At 63.2% G+C, this 27,302-nt stretch overlaps 1 protein-coding gene across 18 annotated transcripts in view; it reads right to left on the bottom strand.

Moving 5' to 3' along the window:
• TNS1 (tensin 1) overlaps nucleotides 1–27,302 on the bottom strand; it is a 69,972-nt gene that overhangs the window by 24,722 nt on the left and 17,948 nt on the right. For 13 of the 18 annotated variants that reach the window (XM_087733823.1, XM_087733824.1, XM_087733826.1 and 10 more), the window contains 15 exons: nucleotides 21,761–21,799; nucleotides 19,518–19,559; nucleotides 16,713–16,762; nucleotides 16,212–16,383; nucleotides 15,797–15,847; nucleotides 15,170–15,292; nucleotides 14,800–14,864; nucleotides 14,635–14,718; nucleotides 14,411–14,523; nucleotides 13,701–13,761; nucleotides 12,402–12,477; nucleotides 12,135–12,264; nucleotides 11,675–11,740; nucleotides 10,953–11,114; nucleotides 490–2,187 (listed from right to left, as the gene is read on the bottom strand). In XM_087733823.1, coding sequence (XP_087589949.1) covers nucleotides 490–2,187; nucleotides 10,953–11,114; nucleotides 11,675–11,740; nucleotides 12,135–12,264; nucleotides 12,402–12,477; nucleotides 13,701–13,761; nucleotides 14,411–14,523; nucleotides 14,635–14,718; nucleotides 14,800–14,864; nucleotides 15,170–15,292; nucleotides 15,797–15,847; nucleotides 16,212–16,383; nucleotides 16,713–16,762; nucleotides 19,518–19,559; nucleotides 21,761–21,799 — 2,932 coding nt within the window. Of the gene's footprint in view, nucleotides 1–489; nucleotides 2,188–10,952; nucleotides 11,115–11,674; nucleotides 11,741–12,134; nucleotides 12,265–12,401; nucleotides 12,478–13,700; nucleotides 13,762–14,410; nucleotides 14,524–14,634; nucleotides 14,719–14,799; nucleotides 14,865–15,169; nucleotides 15,293–15,796; nucleotides 15,848–16,211; nucleotides 16,384–16,712; nucleotides 16,763–18,267; nucleotides 18,364–18,384; nucleotides 18,516–19,517; nucleotides 19,560–21,760; nucleotides 21,800–27,302 lie in introns of those variants that run through there. The other 5 variants (XM_087733825.1, XM_087733835.1, XM_087733841.1 and 2 more) reach the window with 4 other exon arrangements.

Here is a 27,302-nt window from a genome sequence, read left to right as displayed (position 1 = left end):
GTGCTCTGCTGGGACCTTACACTGGAGCACACTCCAGGCAGGGAGAGCATCATGTCCAAGGTGGGGTCCAGGCAGGACACCCTCATTCAGAGCTGAAAACATCTTCCCAAACTCAGCCATATTCTCCCCCTAAAGGGAGAAATTCCCCTGGGACCCAGCAAGTGGCCCTGCTGCAGGGGACAGACCAGCCCCATACCCCAAAGGGGCGAGGATGAGGGGACCCGACCACCTCGGTCACCCGTTCTCCCCACCTCTGGGCAATGCTGCGGCGAGCTGCAAGGGGGGTTCTCAGCAAAGGAGAGGGGCACAGGCTGCGTCTCTGTGCAGCATGCCCCCACGGCGGGTGGTCCGCTCCCAAGCCTGGATCCAGCACGGACAAGGAGTCGCTGCATCTCCCATCCCCAGCTCCACCATGCACTACCCCCGTAGGCTCCGGCTTCTCGGGACATGCAGTCCCCCCAGTCCCCCCAAGGAATCAAAGCATCCTACCTGCCACCCTGTGGGCCACCAGGCCCTCCAGATTCAAGGGCTCTTCTGCCGACCTCGACAGGTCTTCGTAGCTCTCCGGTCCCTTGGGGGGCATCTGGGTTTGTGATGGGACGGTGGGGGAAGGTGGGGAGGACACAAGGAGCTGCTGAGGCCCCACGGGGCTGTAGGAGGTGCTGAGTGGGAGGTTGCCAATCGGTGCTCCGCCCGGGGCATGGCTGTAGCTCCTTGGCTCGGGCGCTGGTGCTGGCTGATAGCTGTAGGGCGAATAGGTTTCATGGTACTCATGCACCCCATAGTCCGGCTCCCTGGGAGAATAGGCTTTGCCCCCGGGCTCAGAGACCACAGGGCTCACGGAGGTGCCGAAGGACCTCGGCTGGACCACTTGTGGAGCCGGCTGGGCATAGAGACTGGTGACGGGCTGGGCTGAGAGGGAGGAGAGCAGGGGTCCCGCTGGCTTGTCCTGGCGAGAGGCTGCAGGCACGCTCTGTGATTTGTGGACGGCAGGCGCAAGGTCCAGCATGAGGACGTCAAGCGCTTCAATGGACTGCTCAATCTCCCGGCGGGAGGGTGCCCGGGGGAATTCGGGCATGCTGTGGCTGTGCGGGGGCACTGACTGCAGTGGGCTGGGCTGGGGGCTGCAGCTGGAGACACTGGGGCTGTGGCTCTCCATGCCACCCTCTTGCAGCCGGGAAGGCGGCCGGCTCCCTCCTTGCTGCTGCCAGGAATTCAAACCCCTCTGCACGGCCTCCCGGCTGCTGGTGCTGCGAGCCGGAGCCTGGGGCAGCGTTGGGTTCGCATCGTACTTGGCCATGTCCACCGCCGGGAAGGACCGGGAGCGGTAGGTGCCGGCAGGGTCGTAGCCATACAGGTAGGGCTGGGAGCCAGGCAGCGGCTGGGGCTGGAGCCAGCCTGGGGTGTGGGAGACCGGCGGGCGCTGCGGGTAGCCGGCCAGGTGGTCCTGAGTGGATGCTGAGGGCCGCAAAGGAGGCAACGGGTCACGGAGGTGGTGGCCCATCAGGGTGTTCTGGTTGTTGTAAGGGTAGCCGCCATTGGAGAGCGGCTCACCGTCGTACAGACCCTCCTTCAGCAGCTTCTCGGTCCCGTTGCAGCTTGAGGGGCCATTGGGCAGGGAGGACAGGCTGCCCACCCGGGGCGCCTCCTGGTAGCCGGCCTCGCTGGTGGTGGTGGTGCCATCCAAGGAGGAGAGCGTGCCCAGGCTGCCCACGCTGTGCCCATCCTGGTTGGGCAGCTCGTCGTCCAAGATATCCGTCTCCCGCTCGGCCACCAGCGTCGCGGCATTCCCATTGACGTGCACCTGAGCCGGCACCACGTGGCGGCCTGGCATGGCGGGCAGGTGCGCCGGCACAGGGCCGGGCACGTGGTTGTGCATGGGTGGCGCACTCTCCAAGCCGAAGCCGACAAGGAGACGATCCAGCTCCCGCTTCTCCTCGGGGCTCAGCACTGCCTGGCCACCGGGTGCCCCAGGCACCCCCGGCTCATCGGTCCGGTCGGTCTTGGTGGAGGCGGTGGAGTTGCCCGAGTCGCTGCTCACCGAGAGCGTGTGCTCGACGTGGTTGGGCGTTGCTGAAAGCGGGAGGCGGGCGGCGTTGACGGCACCGGTGCTGCCGTGGAGGGAGTCTTTCTTCTTCACTTTAGCGTAGAGGCTCCCATCCAGAGGCCCTTGCGTGTGCCCAACCTCTGCAAGGGGAGAAATGAACACGAGACCCCAGATCAATTGCTGGCTCTCTGCACAGAGCTAATGGGTCCCATTAGCTGGTGGTTTCGATCTCTTCCGTGCCGCCGGAGCGCTTAACGACCAGCATCGCCGTCTCCTCAGCACCCTCCGCAATCCCATGGGCACCATCATGCAGAGACACCGGAGCCAGACCCCCCCGAGCCCCGTTCCCCCACGGTCCCCCACTCCACATGCCGTCCTGCCCTGCCCTGCAAGCACTGCCTGCTCCACTGGGATCCACCAAAATCCACCCCCAGCTCCAGGCATCATTCCTGGCAATTCCTCTCCATGGCTGGCGAGGGCCGGAGCTGCCCACACAGTTGGCCATCACTTCACTGCGGCCCTGCTGCTCCGCAGCACTCAGCTGGCCCCGAAGGGCCACGCGGCACCAGGGAGGCAAATGGGGCGGGCGGGGGAGATGCACCACAGGCCTTAGGAGGACAGGCGGAGGCGGTCAGGATCTGGCCTCGAAGTTCTGCATGTCTCCAGCTGGATGGATGTACTCAGCCCACGGGTGAAGGACAGATGAACCACAGACCCACCTTCCCCCTCCCCACCCACTCTCCTCCCGGATGATGCACGGATCCAGCCAGCCGCCCATCCTTGACATTTTCTTCCCTGGCTACAGACAGGCTCCCACCCTTTCTCTCCTTCCCCTTCCCTCTCTCAGCCCACGTGGATCTACCCTGGACGTTTCCTCGCTGCCGGACGCTCCCCTGAAGCTCCCGCACAGGCAGTGCCTCTGCCCAACCCCGATCATGCAGCATCTCCTCCTCGGGGAGGCACCGAGCACCCCGACCCTGCGATTCGAGGCTAGTGCGAGCAGCCAGCTCTGCTCCGCAGCCCCCAAGGATGGGGGGCATCCAGGGCATGGCAGCATCACCACCGGCAACCTTGCACCCCAGCTCCGAGCCCCCCAGTTCCCACCACCCCCAGCAGCCCCAACACCACAACCAGCTGCACCCTATAAACCTTTCCAAGCGGGGCAGCCAGATTTTGGGGGCGCAGAGGGACTCTGGCCACCAAGACAGCAATGGGGATGGCCCCCAAGCCGTGTCCCCCCCGCTGGAGCATGCACGGCACCAGCTGGGCTGCAGACTCCCGTTTTTCCAGCTCCCCACCAAGGTTTCCTGGAAGGGCCCACGAGCAGTGTTAAACACTTTCTTTTGGAGGAAAAAATGACTCTTCCCTGGCGGCGGGCCAGGCGGCTGACTCAGGGACGGAAGACGGCCCTAACGCGATAGTGTGAAATCAGAGCGCTCCTATCTGTGAGCTAAACACTTCCGAAAGCCAGCCCTGAGCCGGGGACGGCTTAACCAGTCCCATGCCACAGCACCCGTGCCCCAGCAGCTCCTGCACCACTGACCCCCCTCGCCGTAAAGCGGAGGGGGGCAATAACACCCAGCACATATCCCACCAAGGCAGGACCCCCTCCTCACCACTGATTTTCCACTCCCGAATCCCCGCCAGCAGCATCCCAAGGAGGCAGCCGAGCCCCAAAGCCCCCCCTTGGCTTGAAGATGCCCTAGGACCACGCAGCGAGGTCTTCCCCAGGCACTTGGTGAGGGAAAGGATGAGGATGGGGTCCACAATTTCTCCCAGAGACTCAGAGCTCCTTCATCCAGCCAGTGTAGCCAAGAACTGGCAGCATTTGACTCCGCAACACCTCCCGTACGGGGGAAAAGGGGAATAGAAAGAGGGAATCCCTTCCTGTGGAGGGAGAAAGGAAAAAGCAGCGTGTCCAGGGGCAGTGTCAACACTGGAGAGGCTGAGACATCGCCTGGAGCCGGGCCGTCGCTCAGCCCTCCTGTATGATGGTGGTGATGGGTTCTGGCCAGTCCCGGGAAACAGGGCCAGAGCCAAGGTGGGGGCTGGGATAAATAGGGCAGGGGAATAGAAAGGAAAAGGGAATAAATAAATATAAATGAAAGCACGTGGCACCAAGGAAGAAAATAGCTGGGAAAGGCTTTAATTAGACTGTGGGCTGGGCAGCACCCCACGGCTGGGAGAAACGTCTCGAAAGCGGGGTCAGGATGGGGCACCACGCAGTTCATGGCAGAGCCAGAAAGCCCTGAGCACCCTGTCCCACCTTTCCCGGACCCTCTGGCCAGGCAGGGACATAGGGAGTTTGGTGGCCCCCACCCCAAGAGCAGTAGCAAGGAAGGGGCCACGACAGCTCCACCATCAGCCAGGCCCTTGTCCCACGGCTGCCCTGCCCCACACCTGACTGTCCACCCTGTCCTTGTCCCCACACGACCCCTGGGCTGGATGCCAAGAACCGAATTCTGCTATTCCCTGCCACTCCCAGGACCGCCCCCAGGCCATGCTATCACTCGTATGGCTGTCCACTTGTCACCTGAGAAGTTGAACAAAATCCCCCCAAAAAGAGCAAGGGAAGCGGGGACAGGCTGCCCTGGCCGAAGCAGCCGTCCCCAGAGCAGCAGGCTCCCAGGTCCCCATTTGCAAAACATTTGCAGCTCCCAGCAAGGTCAGATTTCATCCCTGAAGGTCAGAGCAGCTCCAGCCTGGCAGGCTGTGCCATCCTAGCGTGGGCTGGGTTTGCCCGGGGCTCAGCCCCTGACGCAGCTCTGCTCCGGCTCTATCTGCTCCGGCTGTATCTGCTCCAGCTGTATCGAGGCGGCTGGGGGAAGCGCTGAGCCCAGCCTGGTCCTACCCCTGCTGCCAGGCTCGCTGCCCTGGCAGGGCAACGCTCTGCCCTCTCCCTCCCCGGCACCCTGCAACTACAGCTGGGAGAAAAACTGGTCCAGGGCACGCATGACAATGGGAAGGGGGGTCAGCCTGCATCCCCAAAATCCCAGCCTTCTGCCTCACGCCCAGTGGGGTGCACTGTACAGCATCATGCACCAGCACAAATCCTGGCCAGGGCTCTGCACCAGTGCAAAGGGTAAGGCTGGGGCACCACCGTGTCTCCCCTGGTCCTGCCCCCAGCAGCATCCCACCTGCTGCCTCCACTCCCCACCACCCACAGCCCTGGCCCCAGGACATCTCTGGAGCATCAGCCAGCAGGGATCCTGGGGTCCCAGGACCCTTCGTAGGATGAAGGATGCAGGCTGAGTCCCATGGGGAAGAGCTCAGCCCTCCAGCTCTGGTTTCATCCTGTGCCCAAATATGATGGCAAGAAGTAACCCCAGCCCCTGAGCTGTGGGTCACCACGGCCGTGAATTACCCACCCACCCCCAGCCTCTTCCCCCATCCCACCCAGCTCAAAGAAAAGCAAAGTCAGGACTTACCAAAGGGGATGGGGAAGAAAAGATCCCAGGTGAAGAGGAGTGGGTAGCAAAATCTCTTTCCTTTGCCCCTTCCAGCACCAGAGCTTTCCAGGGGGACCTGGTGCAGTGGCAGCTCGAACAGTGTCCGCAGCCAGCTCTGTGTGTCCGTCCAGGACAGGAGCCGACAGCCCGGAGCTGGCTTTGGTTGGTGTTTGTCCCTTTGGCTTTGCTTTGGCGGAGGGAGCTATTCCCTCCCCAGCGTCGTGTCCCGCGGGGCCAGCGAGAGGGGCACCCCGATGGCAGCGAGGTGCCGGAGGGGCTCGGATACGGGGTACCCCCAGGACAGCGGGCACCTCCAGGACACAGGGTGCCGGAGGGGAGGATGGAGAAGACGAAGGCGGCAGAGGCAGGAGACGGGCTGGAGGTGAGGAGGTGCGGTTGTGCTTCCCTCCGCCCCGGACCACACAGGGACGAGCAGGGAGGGAAAGGGGAGAGGCAGTGGGAAGGCGGCTGGGGGCCGCCCAAGCCTCAGCCCCAGCCCCGGTTAACCCCAGCGAGGTGCTGGGAGGGTGAGAGTGAGCACCATGGAGGGAGGACAGCCGGACAGACAACTCCTAGCTATGAATATTAACTACTTCCTCCACAGGCAGGGCTGCACAGCATTAACTGTTTCCTAGGCATGACAGCCAGACAGACGGACGGACAGCTGCACAGCCTACCCACCCTGCACCAGGTGCTGAGCATCACCGCACGGGATGATCCCCCCAGCAGCCCTGCCCAGCTCCTGCGTGCCCATTTCACACATGCCCCCAGAAAGCAGTGACACATTCGGGGTGGGGATGTCCTTTCAGGCCACATGTGATGCTGGAACCCAGCCAGGTCTGCAAACCCAAATGTCTTGCTGGAGACTTGAGCTTCTCCATCGTAAATAAATACACAGCCAAAGAGTGGAAACCCACTGTGGCCAAGCCACCAACCCCGCCAGCGCCAATCCCGACCCGTTTTCACAACCCCCCTTCCCTGTCCCGCAGCACAGCGTGGACGCACCAGCACTGGTTTTGGGATGGCACGTGCCACCCTGTCCCGTGGCAGGAGGCATGGCACAGATCCTATCCACCCTGGAGCTGCCTGTGACCGCGCTGCTCCATCCCGGGCAAAATCCATGCTGGGATGGTGCTGACAATTCGCTGGTGCAGGTGACGGTGAGCCCACCCCGTGTCTGGGCCCCTGCTTGAACCCGTGCTCAGGCCTCCAATCCTCGATTGATCCAACATACTCAGCAAAACGTGAGGCTCCCTCCACTCTAATCCCCCAAATCGTGCATTTCCCACACCCCCGTGGATGACGGCAGGGGATGAGAGCAGCGTTTCCAGCCGGCCCCCTGACTCACAGCCCTGTTTGCTCCCAAATAGTGGCACGCGCCAAGTCACCATCCTCCCAAAACCTCTGAGGTTTGCTTGCTTCTCTGCTGTTTTATTTTTTGCCCTGGTTGCACAGCTGCAGGCAGCTCAGCTGCCCAGGGACAGCCCCAGCCCCCTGTACACGGCTCCGGCAGGTTTTGACTTCAAGGACAGTTTAAAGGGGGAAGAGAAGGGGCTGAGCTCCCACCAGCCCGTCCTTCTCTCCCTGCATCCCAATCCCTGCCTGGTTCCCAGTCCCAGCGGGACCAAACCCCATCAACCCCCCCGTCACAACCCCAAATACCAGGTCAGGGGACAGACCCTGCCCTGGGAGCAGCCACGCTCCAGCTGAAATGTCTAGCCAAGCCCGTAGATGCTCCAGCATTTCTCCCATGGGGAATAACCAGAAGCAAGGGGGAGACACTCCCTGTGGATCCCCATCCAGCCCAGCCAGGTCACCGCTGCCCCCCAAAACGCCCACTCCAAGCCCTTACCTTGCTGCGGCCGGAGCAGAGAGCAGCAGAGAGGGGCGGGATGGGGAGGGGGAAGCAGATTCCTTCAGCTTTAGTCAGCTGGCGAAGAGGAGAGGAGAGCCAGCGGCTCCCCTCCCTGCCGAGCCTGGCCAGGGGACGGATCCAGCCGCGGGGGGAGAGCAGCAGCCCGCCGGCAGCTCCAGCAATGGATTTAACAGCTCTGGCCTGGCCCATTTGGCTCTCCGCCTCTGCACAGCCTGGCTTGCCCTCTTGGGCAGCCTCAGCCCCAGATAAGTGAGGCAGGATTTGACCCCACTAAGGAAGATGTACCCCACAAGATGCCCACCCTCCTGGGGGACCCACGGATGACAGCGACCCCATCTAGGGGCTTGCTGCCCCATGGAAAGGTGCCAGATCAGCATCCAGCTCGATTTAGGGGGCTCTGGGACCCCCCAACCTTTGCCACATGGGGTTCAGGCTCTGCTGTGACCTCTCATCCCCAAAGGGGTGGGATGCTCATCCCGCTCCCCACCCTGGCCAGCCCTGCCCTGCATGCAGGGCTGAGCTGCAGGGGAGCCCTGCGCCAGAACCATGACTCAGGTGGGGATTTAGCAAGTCTCTGGCAGATGTTGGATTTGGCCAGGCCCCAGCCACCCCTCTTCCAGCCCCGGTAAAAAGGGGAGGCAGGCAGGGCCAGCCTGCAGTGGGGACGGGGATGGTACAGAGGTGGGAGGTGGAGAGGTGGGGTGGATGCTGGGTGCAGCAGGACCAGCCAGGGTGGATCCAGGGGCTGGTTACAGGAAGCTGCTGGGCTGGGGACACACACCCAGCCCTTTCACATTGTCTCACACCACCCCAGGATGGTGCCCCCCACCACGGTCACACATCCAGACCCTGGGGACAACCTCTCCACCACCTCTGTGCTGGCCCCAGTACCCTGTTCTCCATCAGCATTGGTTTTCTCAGCAAAACCAAACCAGGCCATAGATGTTGCCCAGCCAGATTTGCCCACCTGCCTCTGAGGTACCCCAAAAATTTCTCTGCCACGATCCTCCAACCAGCTGCAAAGCCAGCAGTGCCGCATCCAGCTGCAAGTCTCCTCCTGCCTCCCCAGAGCTAGCTTTGCCCCCCGAGGAGAGCCACCACAGTGCTGGCAAAGCATCCTTCATCCACCCTGGATAAAGGACATCTGAACCCCAAAAACAGCCAAAGGAAGAAGTAAACCATCACTACTCTTCAGCCTCCAAACACCCTCTCAGCCAACCGATGGCTATGGGGACTGCAGCAGGAACCTGCCACGCAGCCAGCACAAACCACAAAGATCCTTTGAGGAGGAGGAAGGAGGGCAGGCAGAGCCGCTTGCCTCCCCCGTGCCGCATGGGGATGGATGATGGGCAGTGGGACGGGGCTGTGGGGGTATTCCAGCGCACCCCACTCTAGCTAAGGACCACGGGGCAGCCCAAGCCCGGCGGGCAGCAGGGACCCTGCCTGGGTAAGGCAGGAGGGTGAGCAGGCTGACGGGGCCAGCCTGTGCCATAGGGGTGGTCTGCAGACCCAGCCAGGTCCCCTCAGCCAGAGAGCAAGATGTGGGGGTTCAGATCCCCCTCTCATGCCCTCTGCCCTGGGCAAGCTTGGTCAGCCGGCAACCCTGCTGCGACTCAGTTTCTCCTTCCCGAAGCCGCCGCAGATAAGCACAGCGGAGGCGAGGGTAACACCAGGACAGGCACCATCCCCAGCCATCCACCTGCCCTTCCAGCTTTGGGGTCCCACAGGGTCATGCCCACCCTGTCAGGCACCCCCCCAGCCCATATGGGTGCCCCACGCCGAGCCTAAGCTGCTGGAGAAAGGGCATCCACCTCCACCGAGAGCGGCTGTGGCCGGCAGAGACGCGACGCAGGGGATACCCACCGTTTGGCAGGCGATCCCAATCCCGTCGGCCTGGGCTGCGGTGCCGGTCTGCGGGGAGCCTTCGCCGAGCGGTGGGGACGGGCAGTGGCAGGGACGAGGAGCAGCGGCTGATCCCACCCCGGCTTGGGTCCCCGTGCCAGCCTCACCCCCCTCCGCCCCCGGCCGCCGCTCGCTCACGCCTGGTGGTGCCAAAAATGTGGCGTGCAATTCCCTGACCAAATAAGGCGAGAACAACCATAAACAGGGACCCCCCTCGCACAGCCGGGCACCGGGGTCCCCATCCCATCCTGGGACAGGCTGAAGAAGAGGAAAAGTGCCGACAGAGAGGGAAGAAGATGGGAGCCCCCCGAGCCCACGCTGGCTCTCCCTGCCACTGCTCAAGGTGCCCCATGGGGCAGCCAGGGTGAGACCCCCTATAGATGGGCTGTGTTGCAGCTGCCTGCACTGGCACAGGTCAGGGGGCAGCCTCCTGCCTGCGGCTTCGCCCTCCGGCAGTCCCAGCTCATCCCCAAATCGGGGCAGTGTTTGCCAAGGTGCCCTCATTCCCCATCACCACCCTCCCTGCAGGGAGGACAGCCTGGCCAGCACATGGAGGGACCTCTGCAGCCCCAACACCCATCAAGACCCCCGGGAGGGGATGGAGAGGAGCCCTGGGGTACCTCTGCAGCCCTGCAAGGGGCTGGGAATGCTGTGGCTCTGCCCCAGGGGCCAGAGGGTAACACACATGCACCGAGGCACTCGGGTCTCCACAGGTAGGAGGGGGCTGCCAGTCGGTCCTGCCAGCTTGGGGCAGGGGCAGAACCATGGTCTGAGCTGACGGTGGGGACATACGTCCCCTCCCCTTGGGGACGGACCCGCAGCTCCGCGCCACATAGCTGAGCCCGCGCATCACGAGTTGCCTGTTTAGTGCCCCGTGCCAAGGCAGGCGCCCATGCCAGCTCCGCACAGCCGCCCCATGTCTGGCCCCATGTCCCCACTGCAGGCAGGGACCCCCTTGCCAGCCCTGGGCACCCAGAGCCCCCACCCTCCCCAGTGAGCCCAGCCACCCACAGCTCCCACTCAGAGCAGCCGGTGACCTTCAGGGACCACAGCTGTCCCCGCTCTGGGGACGCCTGTCCGGACCGGGCCAGGAAAACTCAGGCATCTGCTCGGCCACAGGTGGCTTTGCCGCCGGGAGGGGGGCCCACCACCCTTCGATATGCAAGTGCTGCCTGTTCCTGCCAAGCAGGCGAGGGCAGCCAACTCACCGCATCCAAACGGGTGCTCAGGGGGATTTTCCCAGCTCCGAGCAATGGTGCAGACCCTCCAGGGCCAGTGAGGCATCTGCCTCTCCCAGGGGAAACTGAGGCACAGCTACATCCTGCCACATTTGTGCCACGATAAAGGAGCTGGGAGACCTAATGGTCCTCCCCATTAGGTCCTGCTCCCGATAGACTTGGGGTTTGGGTTTCCCAAAGCTCTGGGGCGTGAACCAGGGCTGGACTCTGCTCTGCAAACAGAGCTTTGAGAGCAAAAGCACCGAAAAAAGATCCTGAGGTCCCTGGCATCGCAGTGGGAGGGAAAGTCCACGAGATCTTCCTCTCCCATCCCATGGCCACGCTCCTCCAGGCAGCGGCCACCTGCCCCCAGCTTTGCTGCCTGCCAGCGTCCCCTTCCCTGGGGTGGGGGGGATTTCCACAGGGACACTTGGGCCACCAACCACCCTATGAGCCCTAACCTTTCTCCAGGTGCTTGCCAGGCAGGGGCGGCTCAGCCCAGGTGCCCTCCGTGCTGTCCTCGCGCTGGATGTTGAAGTTCTCATAGGAGTCCCACCGGATGAGTGGGTCGGACGTGTTGTAGTCCACGGAAACGCTGGGCCCGTTCTCCAGGTGCTCCATGCCTGGGAAGAGGCAGGACAGTCAGTCGGGGTGACAATGGAGCCAGCATGGGTGGGATGGAGGGAGGAGATGGAGAGAAGGTGCAGGCAAGGGAACGAGGGCAGGAGCCATGGAGCAAGGCAGGAGAGTCACATAGGAACGGGAGCACCAAGAGGGATGGATGGGCATGGGAGGTACATCGAGACTCACAAACAAGGTGTACAGGGCTGGCCAGGGCTTTTGGGACTGCCTAGGGACAGGCAGATGGACTGACAGTGAGCATGCCTAGGGCAGGACTTTTTGGGGTGGGGGGTCCTCCATTCCCAAGCGCCCCCTCCCTCTCTCCCAGGCCAGCAAGTGCTGCAGAGAGCGGCCTCCCAGGGAAGAGAGCGAGGGCGATAGGGTACCCATGGGTGCTCCGAGATCAGCATCACTGCCTGGACCCCTCATCCCACCCTGGTGACAAAGGGACTGCAAATGGAGCAGGGGGAGGTCACAAGGGAGACAGCAAGGGACAGAGCTGGGGAGCAGGAAAGGAGCCAGCATCCAGCTCCAAACCCCCATAGCGGTGAGCGAGCCGTACCTTGGATCTTCTCGGGGCCGTAGGAGAACACGAACTCCACCTTCCCGTACTCAGGGAAGCGGTCATCTGGAAGGGAGAGAGCAGAGAAAAGGGACCATCTCCATCCATCCCTCCAACGGCACCCAGCCAGCCATGCTAAAAGTGTGCGGAGCATAGGGCAACCACCCCAGCCGGCGCAAGGCCGGGAGCTGGTCGGGGATATCCCAGCATGGGGCAGCACGTCTCAGCCCCCAGACAACCCCAAGACAGCCCCTCTGCATCACTACCAGATTTGGGCAACGAAGGGGACGACACTGCCACCAGTCCCCAAGTGCCACCACACCCTGAGGATGGAGCAGGAGCACCCTGCTTCATCGGGGGTGGATTTGGGGTGGGTGCCCAGGTGTCCCAGTGATGGGAGCGGTGTCAAAGGTGCGGGAGGAGGAGGGAGTTTGGAGTGGAGAGGTGGCGGGGCAGTTACCTCTGAAGGCCTCATCCAGGTCCTCCTTGCCAAAGACGACGTCGAGGTCATGCACGGCACACGTGTGGAACTGCACGCGGAAAATCACGTCGCGGGTTGGGCTGCGAAACTTCTTGTGGTAACACTTCAGCTGCAGAGGGGAGTGGGGTTGAACCGTGAGGATGAGCCCCCGGGGCTGGACAAGGGGGAACCAGAGGGTCCCCAGGCACAAGGACCACCCGTCCCCCGGCTGCTTCCCATGCAGGGGGCTGAGCCAAGGCTCCTTACCAAGATATCACCCTTGAGGAGCAAGCCAGGCTCGATGGTGATGCAGATGCCCGTCTGGCTGTCTCCTTGCACGTTGCTGCAGAGAGGGACAGTGGAAGGACATAAGTTGCAGTGCAGAGCCCCCCCAGAGCTCCCAGCACCGCCTCCACCAGCCCTTTCCACCCATACCCAGCCAGGAAATGTGCAAAGCACGGAGCTGGCCCTCTTGGTGACAGAGGAGGGTCTGGACCCCTGCCCCAAGGGGTACCCATTCCCAGGGGGAGGTGAACAGGAGGGTGAAACTGAGGCACAGCTCAATGAGGAGGCTAAAAATCCCAGGTTTGACCAGGGTCCGAGTGCCGGAACTGTGCTATCAACCATCCGCCCTGCTCCCGTGGGTCGAGTGCAGCACAGGACGCAGAAGGAGAGCTCTCAGGGAAGGCTCTCCTCCCTGCCTCAGTTTCCCTGCCAGAAGCCCTCCCCTCCCCAGGGCGCTGGGGGGCTGCCTCCGGGTGGTGGCGTCAGCAGCGGGGGACGAGGGAAGAAGGGAGTTGGATTTCACAGGCAAGATAAACCTGGAGTTTATTACCAGCATCCCATAAACAGTCTATTAAAAGCTGGAAGGCAAGGCTGGGATGGCAGTAAATCTCAGCTAATGGCGATGCCCAGCTGCAGGGAAGGGAGATCCCAGTTCAGGGGGTGAGATGGGAATACCCCCAAGGCAAGGGGCTTTGCTCCCTCCAGGGGGGCCAGGAGCCGGGGGTCCCGGGCTGGGATGCAGCCCCAGCAGAGCACCCGGGAGGCTGGAGAAATCAGCTCCTGCTTTGCCTTTGCCAGCGCCTGCTCCGGAGAGCAGCGTCAGAAAATGGTGTCAGGGGTAAATCGTGGGGAGGTTAAAATGGGGGGAAACTCTTTTCTGGGGAGAGAAAGAGGGCTTTTAGGACGATTCCAGGCAGGAGGAGCAGCTTTTTGGGCAGGGAAAGGAGAAATGCCTCCATCCCCCAGGGAGGTGTCCCCATCCCTGTCCCCGCTCCCTCCGGGGACACACAGCCCCAGGCTCTCCACAGCCCCGGGCTCCCTCTGCTGATACGCAGAGTCACTACAGCCCTCCCAGCAAAAGGGCCCAGTATGGCCCAGTATAGCCAGTTAACACCTCCAATGAAAGGGAAGCCCCTTTTTTTGGTTCCCTGGACCACAAACAGACTCAGCACAGGGCACTGGGACTGCTGGGGACTTGGCCTTGACCCTCTCCATCTCCCCCCACTTGCCAAGCCCCCCACGCTGGGGAGGAGGGAAGCCCCACGGCGAGGAGATAGTTACTAGATCCCCGAAGTGTAGACGGGCTGCATGGCCTGGTAGATTTTCAGGAAGGGCCGACAACCTGGAAGACATCAAGGCGGGAAGAGAAGGCGTGCTGCTGTTAGCCAGCAGGGCGGAGAGGCCAGGGCAGGGATTAGTCATGGGGGAGAAATCCAAACAGGGAGGGAGCCAAGGCAAATAGCCACTCCCCGCCCCAGCCAGCCCGCACTGGCCACGGGCAACATCTGGGATGGGCAGAAAGGGATGCTCTGGATGGGGTGGGAAAGGGGGAAAGCCCCTACAGACCAGTTTGGGTCCTGTAGGACCTGGGGCGAGCGCTGGGCTGGGGATGGAGGTGGGATGATGGGGGTGGTGGTCTCTGAGAGAGGAACCACTTCTGGGTACCGGCATCAGGCATGGTGCTACATCCCAAACCCCAACCCCAATTTGGTGCCATCCTGCAAAAAGAAGCTCGGGTTAGTGCCAAGCCCTGGGAGCCCTGCACAGGGGGAGCACCCCCGAGGGTATCTCTGCAGGAAAAGGGTAGCACCCTGCTACAGCAAACAGTCCCTGAGAGGGAACAGTCCCTGAGAGGGAAAGGGAAATTCAAATTGCTGAGGAAATTGTGGAAAATATCCCCCATGGACAGCAAGCCCAGCCAGGCAGCGTGGGACTTGGGGGGGGGGGGGGGGGGGAGGGGCGGGCTGGGGGGAGGCGTAGGGGGCACCTACCGCCTTTTGACTCAAAGTTGGGGATGCCGTGCATGATGACGTGGTGGAGGAAGAGGGGCTTGTTGTTCATCTTGATGCTGCCAGACAGGAGCCCGCTGAAGTAATGGATGTACCTAGAGGGGGGACAGGCAGCTCAGGGGCAGGACCCACAGCGGAGCACCTGCCTTGGCCCCCCTGCACCCAACTACCCTGGCCACGGGATCAAAACTCATGCCAGGACTCACCTCTTCTGGGATGGCTGTCCCACTGGCACTACCTTGTCCTCATAGAAGCGCTTCATGGCAAACCTGTCCAGAGCCTGGTTGGCACTGCGGGGACAAAAGGGTAGATGAGGGATGGAGATCGGCATTGGGCCCCATGGCCACCCCGGGATCGCATGTCCCTCTCACCTGGCCGAGATGTTGCTGTAGTGCATGTAGGCAGCCACCACCACCCCCAGCCGGCCGCGGTTCCCCTGCGGGCACAGAGCAGAAGGGGTGTCATGGGGGTGTTGGTGCCTGCGAGCACGCAGGCACAGCCGTCCTGCACACAGGCACGCACACCAGTCCCTACACACATGCACCAACCCACACGCACACCCCAGCCCTCATAGACACCCACTAGTGCACACGTATGCCAATGCCTACACACACCCCAAGCCACAAACCACCACATTCCCTGCACTCCTCAGCCTCTGAGGCTGCTCAGCCCTGTCCCTGCAGCCCCCCAGCCCCCCCAGCCCCCCATCACTGTGCGCCCCAGGGACAGGGTCTGGCCCACCTTGTTGTGCAGCACCACCACGTTGTGCGCTGCCGCGTTGAGCCACGTGTCCATGGCTTTGCAAATGCTGCAGATCTTCTCCAGCGCCGGGGTGTGCAGGTCGGGCCACCCAAAATCCAGCACCTGACGGGGGGGGGATGACAGGGGTCACATCCACGCCGGGCTCTGCCCCCTCTGTAGTCCCCAGCCTGCCAGCGTGCAAAGCCTAGGGCACAGACCCAGGGCAGGCACCACCGCGTTGCCCTGACATGGCCCTCCCAGCCTTTCCCCCAACCCTGCACCCCACTGCCCAGACCCCTGCCCTTGGGGGGGCCACTGGAGTCCTAGATCTCAGCCCTGCTCTGGGTCACTTGGCTCAGGCGCCCAGGGCTCCCCCATGTTCACAGGGATGGGGATGATGCTTTAGGGAGGTCTCAACAGCCAGGTTTGGACTGGGGATGGGATGGGGGTTAAGCTGAGACCCCACAAACTCATTGGGAAGTCCCGGTGCTTTCCCTCCCCTGCTCCTCCACTAGCTGGGTGGGATGGAAAGGGTGGCTGTTCCTCCCCCAAACAGCTTGCAGTGGGGAGCTGGTCCCACAGACAGCCCTGCCCCGAGCCCCTCTGCTCCCCACAGCTGCGACCCACCTTGGGGTGAAGTTTGCTGATGTCATGTCTCCGCTCGGAGAGGTTGAAAAGCTTCAGGGAAAGGGAAAGACAGAGTGAGGGGTCACCTTCCTCCCTTGCTGCCACCCCCCACCTCTTCCTCACTTCAAAGCCTCCCCAAATCCCCCCATGAGAGGCTTCCCCAAACACATTAATCTGAGTAGCAACTTGCCATGGGGCAACATAATAGCCAAAAACTCCCAGGGGGTCCAAAAGGGACTGGAAAGCTTCAAGGAAGGAAAAAATCCATCTGTCTTGGTTCAAAGACCCCCCTCACCAGAGCCGAGCCCAGCCAGAGGCAAGGCTGCAGCACCCATCCCCTGCAGCACCCCATCCCCAGGACCTGAGCACCCCCACCCCTTCCCCAGCCTGGAGAGGACCCGGCCGTGGCCCTCACCACATAGTTGTCCCCATGCTTGGACTTCAGCATGTGGGCCACCTCGCGGAGGTTGCTGCAGAAGCTCTGCTCCTCGGCTGTGCTGGGGTAGGAGACGGCGATGATCCGCTCCGTGATGTACACCAGATCCAGCTCACAGCTGCTCTCCATGGCCGTGGTCAGACTCATGCTCCTGGGTGAGGGAGGGGACCACCGTCAGGACACGGCATGGGGAGGGAACGCTGTGACCCTTCCCCTCCCTGCACAGCCCCTGGGGTTAAGCGAGACAGGCTGGGACACGTGGGGATGCAGCGGCAGGACTTCCCACAGCCTTTCCCCTGCTCCCAGCCCCATTTGGGTGTCTTGGGGACACCAAGTTGGGGATAGTGGGTCATAACCCCCATGTCTTCTCCATGGGGAGCATCTCCCAGCTGTAGCACATCTGGAGAAGTAAAGTGTTGGTAGGGGGGAGTTTCAGACAAGGCAGAGATGGTCACCAGAAGGGGAAACTGAGGCATTTACCTGGATGTTTTGTGGCATGACTGCCCGCTCTTGGGTGATTTTGTGGCATCCTAAAGAACCAGAGAGGAAACACGAGTTATTGCCCTGACCCAGCCCGCAGCCAGCACAAGGGTCCCACTAGAGCCAGGTGTGATGGTGCTGCCGGAGCATCCCACCCCCACCATGCTGCACTGCGCACCAGAACACCCCCAAAATATTGCTGTCTCCAAATCCCACCCGCTGAGCACCCTGGTGGCACCAAACACCCCAATGGCATCATCGTCCCCCCACCATGGCCACAAGCAAAACCCAGCTCTCGCAACCAGCATGGCCGGGACCAGCTGCCACGGGCACTGCGGGGCCAGCGCCTTGGCACAGGGTCCCAGAGGACCTTTGAGGAGGATGCTCTGGGTGGGGGGACAGTCTCAGGCATGTTACGAGTCCCTCCGGTCTCAGCCAGGCTCCGGACACACACCTGGCAGGACACAGTGGCTTTGGCCCTGCCCGGGGCAGGGGAAGGTTAGCTGCCCGAGCAGCGGCGAGGAGCCAGCCAGGCATGGCGGTTTGCTTTGGCCCCGGCTCTGCAGAGCCGAACGCCGGGAGGAAATGTTTGAGCTCTCGGAGCAGGAAACTTCTATTTATGCATGTTCTCCGGCCTCAAGAATTTCATCTGCAGCCGGTTTGCTTGGTGACTTTGTGACCTCAGCCGAAAAACAAAGCAGGGTTTCCAAAAAAAACCACTAAGGAAAAACACACTCACACCTCATTTGTTTTAGTGTATCTCCAGCTAACAAGCAGGAGTCACTTAAAGACTCATCTCGCGCAGGCAGCACGTCCCAAGCCCCCGGAAGGATCCAGAAACAAGAGATGTGCCCCACAGCTGGCTCCTGAGATGTCCCTTTTGTCCCCAGAGCTGCGGGACCTGCTGCCACCCTCCTCGGGGCTGTGGCATCCTGCAACCGGCACACCACAGGCGACAGGACAAGGTGGGAGAGGTTTCCCTGGTGCCCTTCAGCCGCCATCTCCCACCTGGCGCAGTCCCGGAGCGGCTCCCGCGGGCAGCCAGCATCACCCTCCATCGGCCCTTTCAAAGTCAGGCTGCCTGGTGGAGCAGAGCCGGGCTCAGCAGCCCATGGGGCCCGGAGACAAGGGTCTCCTCTCCCAGCCAAAGCCACTTCAGGAGGCAGCAGCCCCGTCCGAGCACCCAGGGGCATGCGGGCAGCAGTGACAATCCCCACCCAGGTTGTCACCAGGGTGCCCCAAATCTCCTGCTCAGCCCAGAAACCCCCCAGCATCGCTGGGGGCAAAGAAGGAGTTAAAATGCAGCAAAAAGAGAGGTAAAACCTTTTCCAGGCAGAGCCAAGGTAAATGGATCAAGCTTGAACCTGAGCATGGGCTCGTCCCTGCGTCACCCACCAGTGACCGGGATGGGATCCCCACTGTGGGCTCTGCTCTGCCCCAGACCTTTGTAGCAGGAGACATCTGGGGTTCCCCACCCGCACCCACCAGCCCGGGGAGCCCCAGCAGCCCCTGCCACCCCACCCACCCGCAGCAGCCTCCCAAACCGCCACCTTGCCTGACGGATGAGCTGATGTGGGGCAACCAGGACTCGCCCTCCTCTCCCGCATGGGGAAACTGAGGCATAGCAGGGTGAGCAACGCGGGAACGCCAGAGCCCCTCTCCCTCTCCATACCTTGATGGTGGCGAGACCCTTGCTAATCCATTTCCATGGCATGGCAGCTCCGCTCCCGCCACCCTCCTGGCCCAGAGGAGTGGGTGCCTGCAGCCAGGACCCTCCAGTGTCCCCCACCCTGGCAGGAGCCCCCCAGCTCTGCCCTGCTCCCCGCCCCGATCTAACCGCAGCCGCGCTGCCGTCTCTGCCGCCAGCCCTGGCACGAGGAAGAGTCAGCCCGCGATCAGCTGATAAGAGCAAGCATTCGTGTTATTGAACACTCCTGTCCACTGCCAGGCTGGGAGACCCTGCAAAGGTCCCCTCTGGACCAGAGACCCCGGCCAACCCAGTGTGTCCCAGTCCAGCCCAGCACAGGGCAGGCTCATCTCAGTCGCATTGGGTTGAAGACCCCCCTGCCAGCCTCATCAAGCATCCACCTCCCAGCCCCAGGCTGGCTCAGCATGTCCCCAGGCTCTGTGCAGCATCTGAAACCCGCAGGTCCCTTCTGCTCGGAAAGGGTGATGCGAGGCACGAGGAAGGCTGCAGAAATACCAGGAAACTTCCCCAAAAGAGAGCAAAGCCAGCAAAGGGGGCTCCTGACAGTTCGGACAGGGGTTGGAAACATTTCATAGACAACCAAAGGGACGGGGAAAAGCTGGCTTACAGGTGAGGAAGGCTTTCACCCTCTTCCTCATGGGAACAACTCTGTCTCCATCCCTTAGGTCCCAGCCCCGGTGCACAGGGAGGCCAGCAAGCTGGCTGCAGGCGGGGGGAAGACGTCCACGTTGACTTTGGCAGTGCGTTTGTCTACACTGTCTTAGCAATTTCATGTCCACAGATTAAATAACGTATCCCCAGCTCCGAGACAGGAAAGCCAGCTTTGCAGCAAAAGCCCCGGTCCCCCCTTGGCTGGGCTCCGCCACCGCCTTTGTCACCAATCCTGGGCACCTCCCTTGGCCTTTGGCATGGCCATCATCACCTTGGCTGGCAGGGAGGGAGGGCTGGGGGCATCCCAGGGATGTTGGGGGACGACAGGGGCATCCCAGGCTTAGGGATTTTGGCTGCAGAGGGTGCTTCTGGCAATAGGACAGGCACAAGTGCCCCTCCGGGAGGTCTTGAGGCAGAGATCAGCCTCCGTGACTGGTAGCACTTACCAGGGTGTCTACCTGCTTCGTGATGCTCTCCCCCGGGGATGGCTGCAGGCAGGCAGGCAGGAGGAAAGGAAGGGTGAGAAAAAGGCAAGCGAGAGAGAAGGAGAGAGAGATTGAGAGAGAGACACGCATACAGAGCGCGGGCCGGGGTCAAAAGTTCCCCCCTGGCTATTTCTGGCCCTTCCTAGGAAATGCGCCGCGGTCCCGTTTCCTTCCCTGCCTGCCAACATGTCCGTTCTTCCTAAAGGTCGGGAATCCCTCGAAATCCAGGCGCAGAGCTGGGGCGATGCTCGGGCACCAAGGGCGCTGCTGTCCTGCCTCCCAGCAGCTGCCCCCCGGGGTTGGACAGCTGTCATGGGTGGAGAGCACTCAGCCAAACCCCGCACCCGCTCCACGGCGGGCACCTGGTGCCCCCCACACCTCTGGGATCCCATCTGGATCCTCCACGGTCAGACCCCACAGCCAGGAGGTAAACAACAGGGCGAGCCCGGCACAGCCCCACACCCAGCCTGGCCGCCGGCCACCGGCAGGCCCAGATCCCCGAGATAAACCCAGCCCCACAGGGCTGGCGAAGGACCCTGGTGGGAGTAGAGCAGGGGTCCAAGATGCTCAAAAAAGAGGCAAATTTGGTGACACATCACTGGAGTCCACAGAAAGCTTTGAAATGGGGCTGGGGACAGGAATTACCTTCCCGGCATGGGGGAGTGTCCGGAGCCCAAATACAGGGAGCAGGGGACAGATACCTCTGCCTGGGGACAGCTGGTTGGGGTGTCTGGGGGTGGCACAGCAAAGGGACCCAGCTGGGTGGCTTATGGGGGTCTTGGGACCAGGGGGACGGAGGGGACCCCCGAGACCAGGCTGCTCCGGTCCTAGCAGCGGGGCCAGGACTGCCATTTCCAGCCATGGGACGGGACAAACCCCTTTTGATTTCCTCCCAAAGCCGCAGTAACGGTCCCAGCTCGAAGCCAACATGTTTTTGCTGGTGATAAGTGCCTGAGGAGGCTGGCAGGGACGGGGGGGTGCAGGCAGAGATTAAACCCAGGGCAGATAACCACCGCGGGGCCCCGGGGAGGGCAGCACGCTCTGCTCCCACCCCATCCCCTCTCTCACTTCGGCTCATGAGCTGCCCTCACGAGCTCGCAGGGGGTCATCCTCTAAACCCACTTTTTGGCTGAGACCCCTGCCCGGCTATGGGGTGCCTAGCCCAGGGCCCCGCATGGGGCATGGCCACCCCGGCACTGACAGGCTGCCGAGCCCGGAGCTGAAACCCTGCCAGGGCCTCCTCTCCCCGGCGCCTGCCCCAGCAAGCCTTGGCACACGTCCGGAGCAAGAAGGAAGGGCGCCCGCGCTGGCCCCGGGCAATGCCAGCGCCTCCGCCGCCACGTGCCCACTCTGCCCGCCGCGACAGGCACAGCCAGGCTGGGGACGAGGCAGGGGGGCTGCTCTGCCAGCAAGATGCTGCCTGGTGGGCACCGCCGTGCCACGCTTCCCAAACCTCTGTCTCAGGTATGGTCCTGCTCCCGGTGCCATCCTGGTGCCCTGCCATCCCCAGAGCCCTGCCACGGCCCGGAGCAGCGTGGCAAGGGAGCACGGCTGCCCGCCCAGCGCCTCCGCGACTGTCCTCCCCAGAACAGGGTGAACGGAGATGGGGCACCCAGCTGTTTTCCCGGTGTCCAGAGAGGACAGGGTGGGAAGGGCTGTGCATCGCCCTGGCCCCGGCTGCTCATTAAAGGTCCCCAGGAGGGACAAAAGAAGGGGGTGACAATAACAAGGGCTGCAAACGCACGGCCTTGGGCTCCCCGAGCCAAAGGCACATCTGGTAGAGCCATCTCCGGGTGTGCAAGAAACCGCCCCGGCTCTGGCCAGGGAGGGGAGGCCCTTGGCGCCGGGGGACCCCAGGGTCCAGGCTGGTCACGTCCCATCTGCCTGTCCCTCCCAGCAACCCTGCAAGCCCCTCTTCCCTCAAAGCTCCAGCTCCAGGAGTCCCATGATGGCTGGGCTGCCCCAACTCGTGCTGCTCAGACATGAGATGCCCTGCAGCCAGCAATGGGGGGGAGCACAGCACCGAAATGGGGGATGCCATTACCCCCAGCACAGGACCCCTGGGGTTTTGGGGGCAGAGGACTCACACCCTGAAGCCCCCAGGCAGAGAAAGCCCCACATCCAGTGCAGAACAGGGTGTCCTGTCCCACCCAGCGTCCCCAGAGCCCTGCCTGTCACCCATGGCTCATGGGGGGCTCACTTACCGGCTCATAGTTGACAGTAGGGGAGCAGGGGGTCACAGCCTGCAAGGAAGCAGAAAAAGGGCCAGGATTAGTCCCTGTAGCCCCCAGCCAAGCACAGGGCATGGGAATGGGCCAAGCTGCAGCATCCACCCCCTGCCCAGAGCAAACCCAGTGCCCACCCAAGGGGGTGACAGGGACACCCATGGCCCTGCCACCCTGAGCAGGAGCACAGGCAGCGTCCTGAGGTCAAGGCTGGGCTCCCTGGTATTGGGAGTGGGCTTGGGGCCACGGCAGCAGTGCCGCTGGTCCTCGGCCAGGGAGCCTGGGCAGCCCCAGCCCCGGGTGGGCACAGCGGGGCACGGCACGGCGTGGGGCGGCTGCCTGCTGCCAAGAGCAGCTCCTGGAACAAACCCCAGCCCGGCCTCGTGAGTGCTCCTGCAGCCGCCAACTGAACAGCCCAGCTATTGTTACCTTAATTACCAGCGGCAATTACTGACAATTAACCTTGGGTTTTGTGTGCACCCCAGTCCGCCGGGAAGCAGCAGCACGCCAGGGTGGGAGAGGCAGCGCCTTGTTTTTTGGTGCCGGGGGCAGCAGGAACAGCCGGTCCAGCCCTGCATTGGCCCCAAGATGCCAGCAGTAACGGGAGGGTGTGATTCGGGGCACCTCGTCCCCTCCAAACCCCAACATGTGACCCCCAGCCAGCCATCCCCTGCCCCGTCCCAGCATCGAGCCAATGTGCCAAACACCACTCAGGGGCTGGTCCCCCACCACGGCAGCACGGGGACCCCCCGCACCCCGCTCAGCCTCCCCTGCCCTGGGCCATAAAAAGCAGGATTTGCCCCAAGCACCCCAGTTGGAGCACCCGGATCCCACTCCATCCTGGTCCCCGCAGGATGATGCCCAGCGCCTGCTCCCTCCCCAGCCACTGGCCCGTTCCCATCCCGCCTCCCTGTTTTCATCGGGGGTTCCTCCTCCTCCCGCTCCCTTTCCCTGCGCATTATTATTATGATTTTATTCTAATGCAGAAACGCTTCCATAAAAGGCCCCTTTCCCTGCCCCGCGGCGCTGGCCCCACGCCAGCCTCCCTGGAATGTTCTCCGGCAGTGAGCCGCTGTTGACTGGGCCGGCGAGGGCCGCCCTGCATCCCGCACCGTGCCCCGCACACCGCCACACTCTTCCCCCCAGGATGCTCAACCAAGGGCCCCCGGCCCCCATCCAGTCCTAGATTCCCAGGCCGGTGATGGGGGGAGATGCTCAGCTGCTCCCTGCATTGGGACACGGTGGTCCCGCAGACAGGTAGGGTCTGTGCCCAACCCTCCTCTGCTGTCGGCACCAGGAGGTTTGCAGGCTACAAATGCTCCTTCAGCTGGAGGAGAAAACTGGGGTGCCCATGGTTGTAGTCCCCTCCCCTAGCGGATTCTTTGATGTCTAATATGGGCTTGTGCTCACCCAACACTGCTCCTCCCATCCACAGGACACACCAACTCAGACTGTATGGCACACTCTCATCCCAGAAAGGCAGTTTTACGAGGACTGCAGGAACGTAACGCTGTTTTCAGCTTCCATCCCTCTCTCAAGTTTGGCTCAAACATGCCCTGGGTTCAAGCAGAAGGGGGAAGACCCTGCCCCAGGCAGCAGACCCCTCCCTAGGAAAGCCGAGCTCCTGATCCAGGGCTGCAAGAGCATCCCTTCTGCCCCACGGGACCAGTGAGAGCATCACCCCACACCAGACCACGGCAACCCCCAGGACCACCGCCACCTCCGTCCCCAGGGACCCCCGCATTCCCCGGTGCAGAGAGGGGCAGGAAAGGCGGGGGGACCCACGCACCCCTGTTCCGGGCTTTGCCTCGCTGCGGCAGACACAGCGGCCTTTCTTCTCCCCCCTGTACCGGTGTTTGCATTCCTGCCGCCCGGCCCCCACCGCCGCGACCCCTCCGCCCGGCAGCCCTGCCCAGGAATGCGAGGAACGAGGCACAGCGGGGCTGCCGCCCACCCCGCCAGCCCCCCACAGCCCCCCGCCCGCCCGGCCCCCCAGGTCGCAGCCCTGTCCCTCCCAGCAGCCACATCCCACAAGACGACGCTTTGAGATCTGGGTTTTGCCAAGCAGCAAAAGCAGTTTCTCAGCGAATGAGGCCCCACGGCCACGAGTGGTGTGGACTCTCTGATGTCTCGTAAAGGGTTGGGCACACCCTGCATACTTCCCCTGGAGAGTAGCGATGGGCTCGCTCGCTCATAGCCAGCTGTCACCGTACCTAGAGAAACTCGATACCCTTGAGATGTCCCAGTCCAGAAGTAAACACCTGGCCTGGCCAGCGAAGCCCTGGCAGCCCCTGGCCACACCGCCCCAGGGCAGAGCAGCCCACGGGAGCCCTCCTCCACCAGACCCCACCAGCTGCACCTTGGAAAAAGGCCTCTGCACCCCATATCCCCACTGGCACTTTGGCAGTTCACAAGCACTGAGCGAGGCTGGAGGGATGCGGACATCCACCACGTACCCAGTGATGAGACACCCCAGAGCCTTCTCCATGCTGCAACCACCGCTTGCATCTCCCTCCCTCCCAAATCCTTCCTCTCCCTCCTCCTCCTCCCTCAGCAAAATAACGCCTGCAGCCGCGGAGGTGCCCAGGCACATCACCAAGTCCTGCTCCAGACAGAGCATCCCCACGGATTGTAGTCCCAGCCTGCGGGATGCCAGCAGGGTTGGGGGGAAACAAACCTCCACGGAGGGGCCCTGCGATTCGGGAGCAGGCTGGGTCAGTGCAGCAGTGGGCACGGGGCGGGCTGGGGGAGTGCAGGGGTCCCTCCTGGCCGGGCTGCTGGAGCCAGGCAAGTGCTGGCCCACAGCCCACAGCACGGCCCACCCGGCCGCCGGTGGGCGATGCAAGCCCATCTCTGACGCATATCCCTTCCTTTGGGTGGCGGTTTTTGTTTTTCCCTTCCCCAGGAGCTCTGATAAACATTTCCGAGCCGGCTGATATCCGGGCCAGTGCTGACCCTTGCGATGCCGGGAGCAGCCGCAGCATCAGCCATCCCAGTCCTCACCTGGACCCTGGCACACCAGAGCTGCTTCCTACGGCCAGGCACCAAGACACCGGCAAGCCAGCCTGGCTGGTGAAGTTGGAGCCAAAAGGGACTCCCCCGGCATCCCAGACCCCCCTCACAGCAAGCCAGCATCAGGCAGGCTCAGCCCTCCTGGCCCCCCTACCCAGAAAGCATGTGGACCCCAAAAGAGGGGAGCAAGGCACCCTACTCCCTCCAGCCCCCAGGAAGGGGGTCCCCCACCAAAACCACACTGCAGGCTGGAAACGCGGTTGCCAAAGAGGATGGTGACTCAGTGGCCAGAACGGCGTCCCACGGGACAACACTGGGGTGGCACCAATGCAAGCTCAGCCCACGTCACCCCAGAGGGAACCTCATGGGGTCCCACGTCACCCCATGGGGGACCTCTTCCTCCCTAGCAAGCTCGCCTGAGCTTTGTGCCACCCACGTCCCAGCTGGGCTGCGCATCACCTCCCCATGCACCCCACAGCTCTCTGCTCACCCCGAGACCCTGCCCCAGACAAGGGGGGATCCCAGGGACAGCCACAGGCCACAGCAACCTCCTCTCCTAGCTGGCCCCAAAGCCCTTCCCCTGCTTGCCAACCCCTCCAGCCCTGCCGCAGCCACTAAGCCCTGCCAAAGCCCCTCTTAGCCATGGTGTGGGGCAGAGGGGGAGCCCTGCTCTGGCACCCCACAGCAGAAGGCACTTTAAGGGGACCGGTTGGGGCCACCAAGTTGGGGACATCGGGGAAGGTTTTCCCCTCTCCAGCGCCCCTGTTCCCCACTTCCCGGTGGGACCAGCCACAGCATCCTTCCCCCCTGCCAGCCATAAAGGACTATAGGGTCCGGGCTCAGCGAGTGCCCCTCCGGCCCACCCCCTGCCCTGCACAGGGGCCAGGTCCCCCCTGCCCACACCACACGCTGCCTGCTCCTGCTCTCACATTTCTCGCAGCTCTGGCAAATCTCCTGTTTATGCAACAAGTCCCCGGCGGGAGGACGGCATGTTTCCATCCGCGCCCGCTCCCCCCTCGCCCCAGCTCCACCCTGCCCGGCACAGCCCCGGTGTGCGAGGCGCAGGGCAGCCGCGCAGAGCCCTGGCCCCCCAGCACGGGGGTCCCAGGGAGGGGGGAGCACCCCAGCACCACGCAGCCCCTCTCTGCCCCCACCAGCACTCAGGGGCTCTGCTGTTTCTGGGGTTTCTCCCCTCGGGTAGGGGTAACCGGCGGCTGTGCCGAAGGGCCGGGGAACGGCTTGGCTGGTGGTTCAGGGTGAGTCAGGCTGGGCTGATGCCGGGGCACAGAGGTCTCGCCGCTCCCAGGCTTCTCTCTGCACATCCCCAGCCTGCCCCACAGCTAGGCCAGGGACTGTCACCATGCCATCCCCTCTATGCCAGGATGCCTGGCAGTGCCAGTGCCAGCATAGAGGCCACCGGCCTGCCCTGCCCCTGCATTGCCCAAGAGATGCTGGTGGTACCCGGGGAGGGTACTGCACAGCAAAGAGCCACCACCATGCCAGGGATGTCCCCCAAGCTGGGATGGACCCCATCCCCTCTGTCTCCCCCCGGGTATGTCCCCGGGGAGCTGCCCTGTGGCCCATCCCCGCCAGGAAGGCGGCAGCAGGGCCAGGACAGAGGTCACCCAGTGCACCCAGCCCTGCAGATCGGGGCTGTGATACCACAGGGGACACCAGCCACTCCACCCCGCAGTGGCCCCGGGGTCAGTCTGCACCCCGAGACTCACGGCATGGCCAGGAGGGTGACAGCCCCCAGCAGCCCGCGGCTGGCCAGGCCAGTAGTCCCAGTAGGGGTAGACAGGACGGGGAAGGCAACGCACAGGGAAGCTCCGAAGGGTTGCGATGGAGGCAGCAGCACCAAAATAGTCCTGGTTTCAACCCAAATAAGGGCAGGTCCCAGCTCCGGGGCGGTTTGAGCAATCGACCCCAGGGTTGCCAAGTGCCAACTAGGGGAAGGGGGAGAACGTAGCATTCCCAGGCCTGTTTGCAGGGGAAAAGGGGGTTTTGGGGGTCAGGAGGGGACAGAGGTGCCTCCGCATGCCCAGGACAGGGGCTGGCCCCTCTCTGCCAGCGGGCGCTGGGTCGGCACGGGGCTGGCCACAGGCAGGGATGTGCTGTGCTCCAGTGCCTAAAAAGGCAACATCTGCAGGCAGCAGGTCTGGATCCGGCCCCACCAGCCAGCGCCTGCCTGGCACCGGCCCCGCAGCCCCAGCCATGCCCCGCTGCCCACACCCACGCCTGGGTGCTGCCAGCCCGCTGCAGGGACACCCCTCACCTCGGTCCCACGGGGACCCCACAGCCAAGGGAGAGCACGGGGGTCCCCCGGGCCCCCATCAACCAACCCCCCGGCCCCAAACCGGCCACTGGGATTGGCCGGGGAGCAGCTCCCGCACCAGGGATTGGCCGGGACACAGCCTGCTGCAGGGGGCTTCGCCAGGATTGGTCCACACACAGGTTCTTACAGGGGATTCGTCAGCGCGTGGATTCTTATATGGGATTGGGCAGCAAC

Source organism: Nipponia nippon, unplaced genomic scaffold, assembly GCF_047370975.1.
Source record: "Nipponia nippon isolate SJK-2023a ecotype South Korea unplaced genomic scaffold, ASM4737097v1 scaffold_5, whole genome shotgun sequence".
In the NCBI taxonomy this organism is placed as follows: domain Eukaryota; kingdom Metazoa; phylum Chordata; class Aves; order Pelecaniformes; family Threskiornithidae; genus Nipponia; species Nipponia nippon.
The sequence above is the reverse complement of the archived record's forward strand: the minus strand, read 5'-3'. Positions and strand labels throughout refer to the sequence as shown.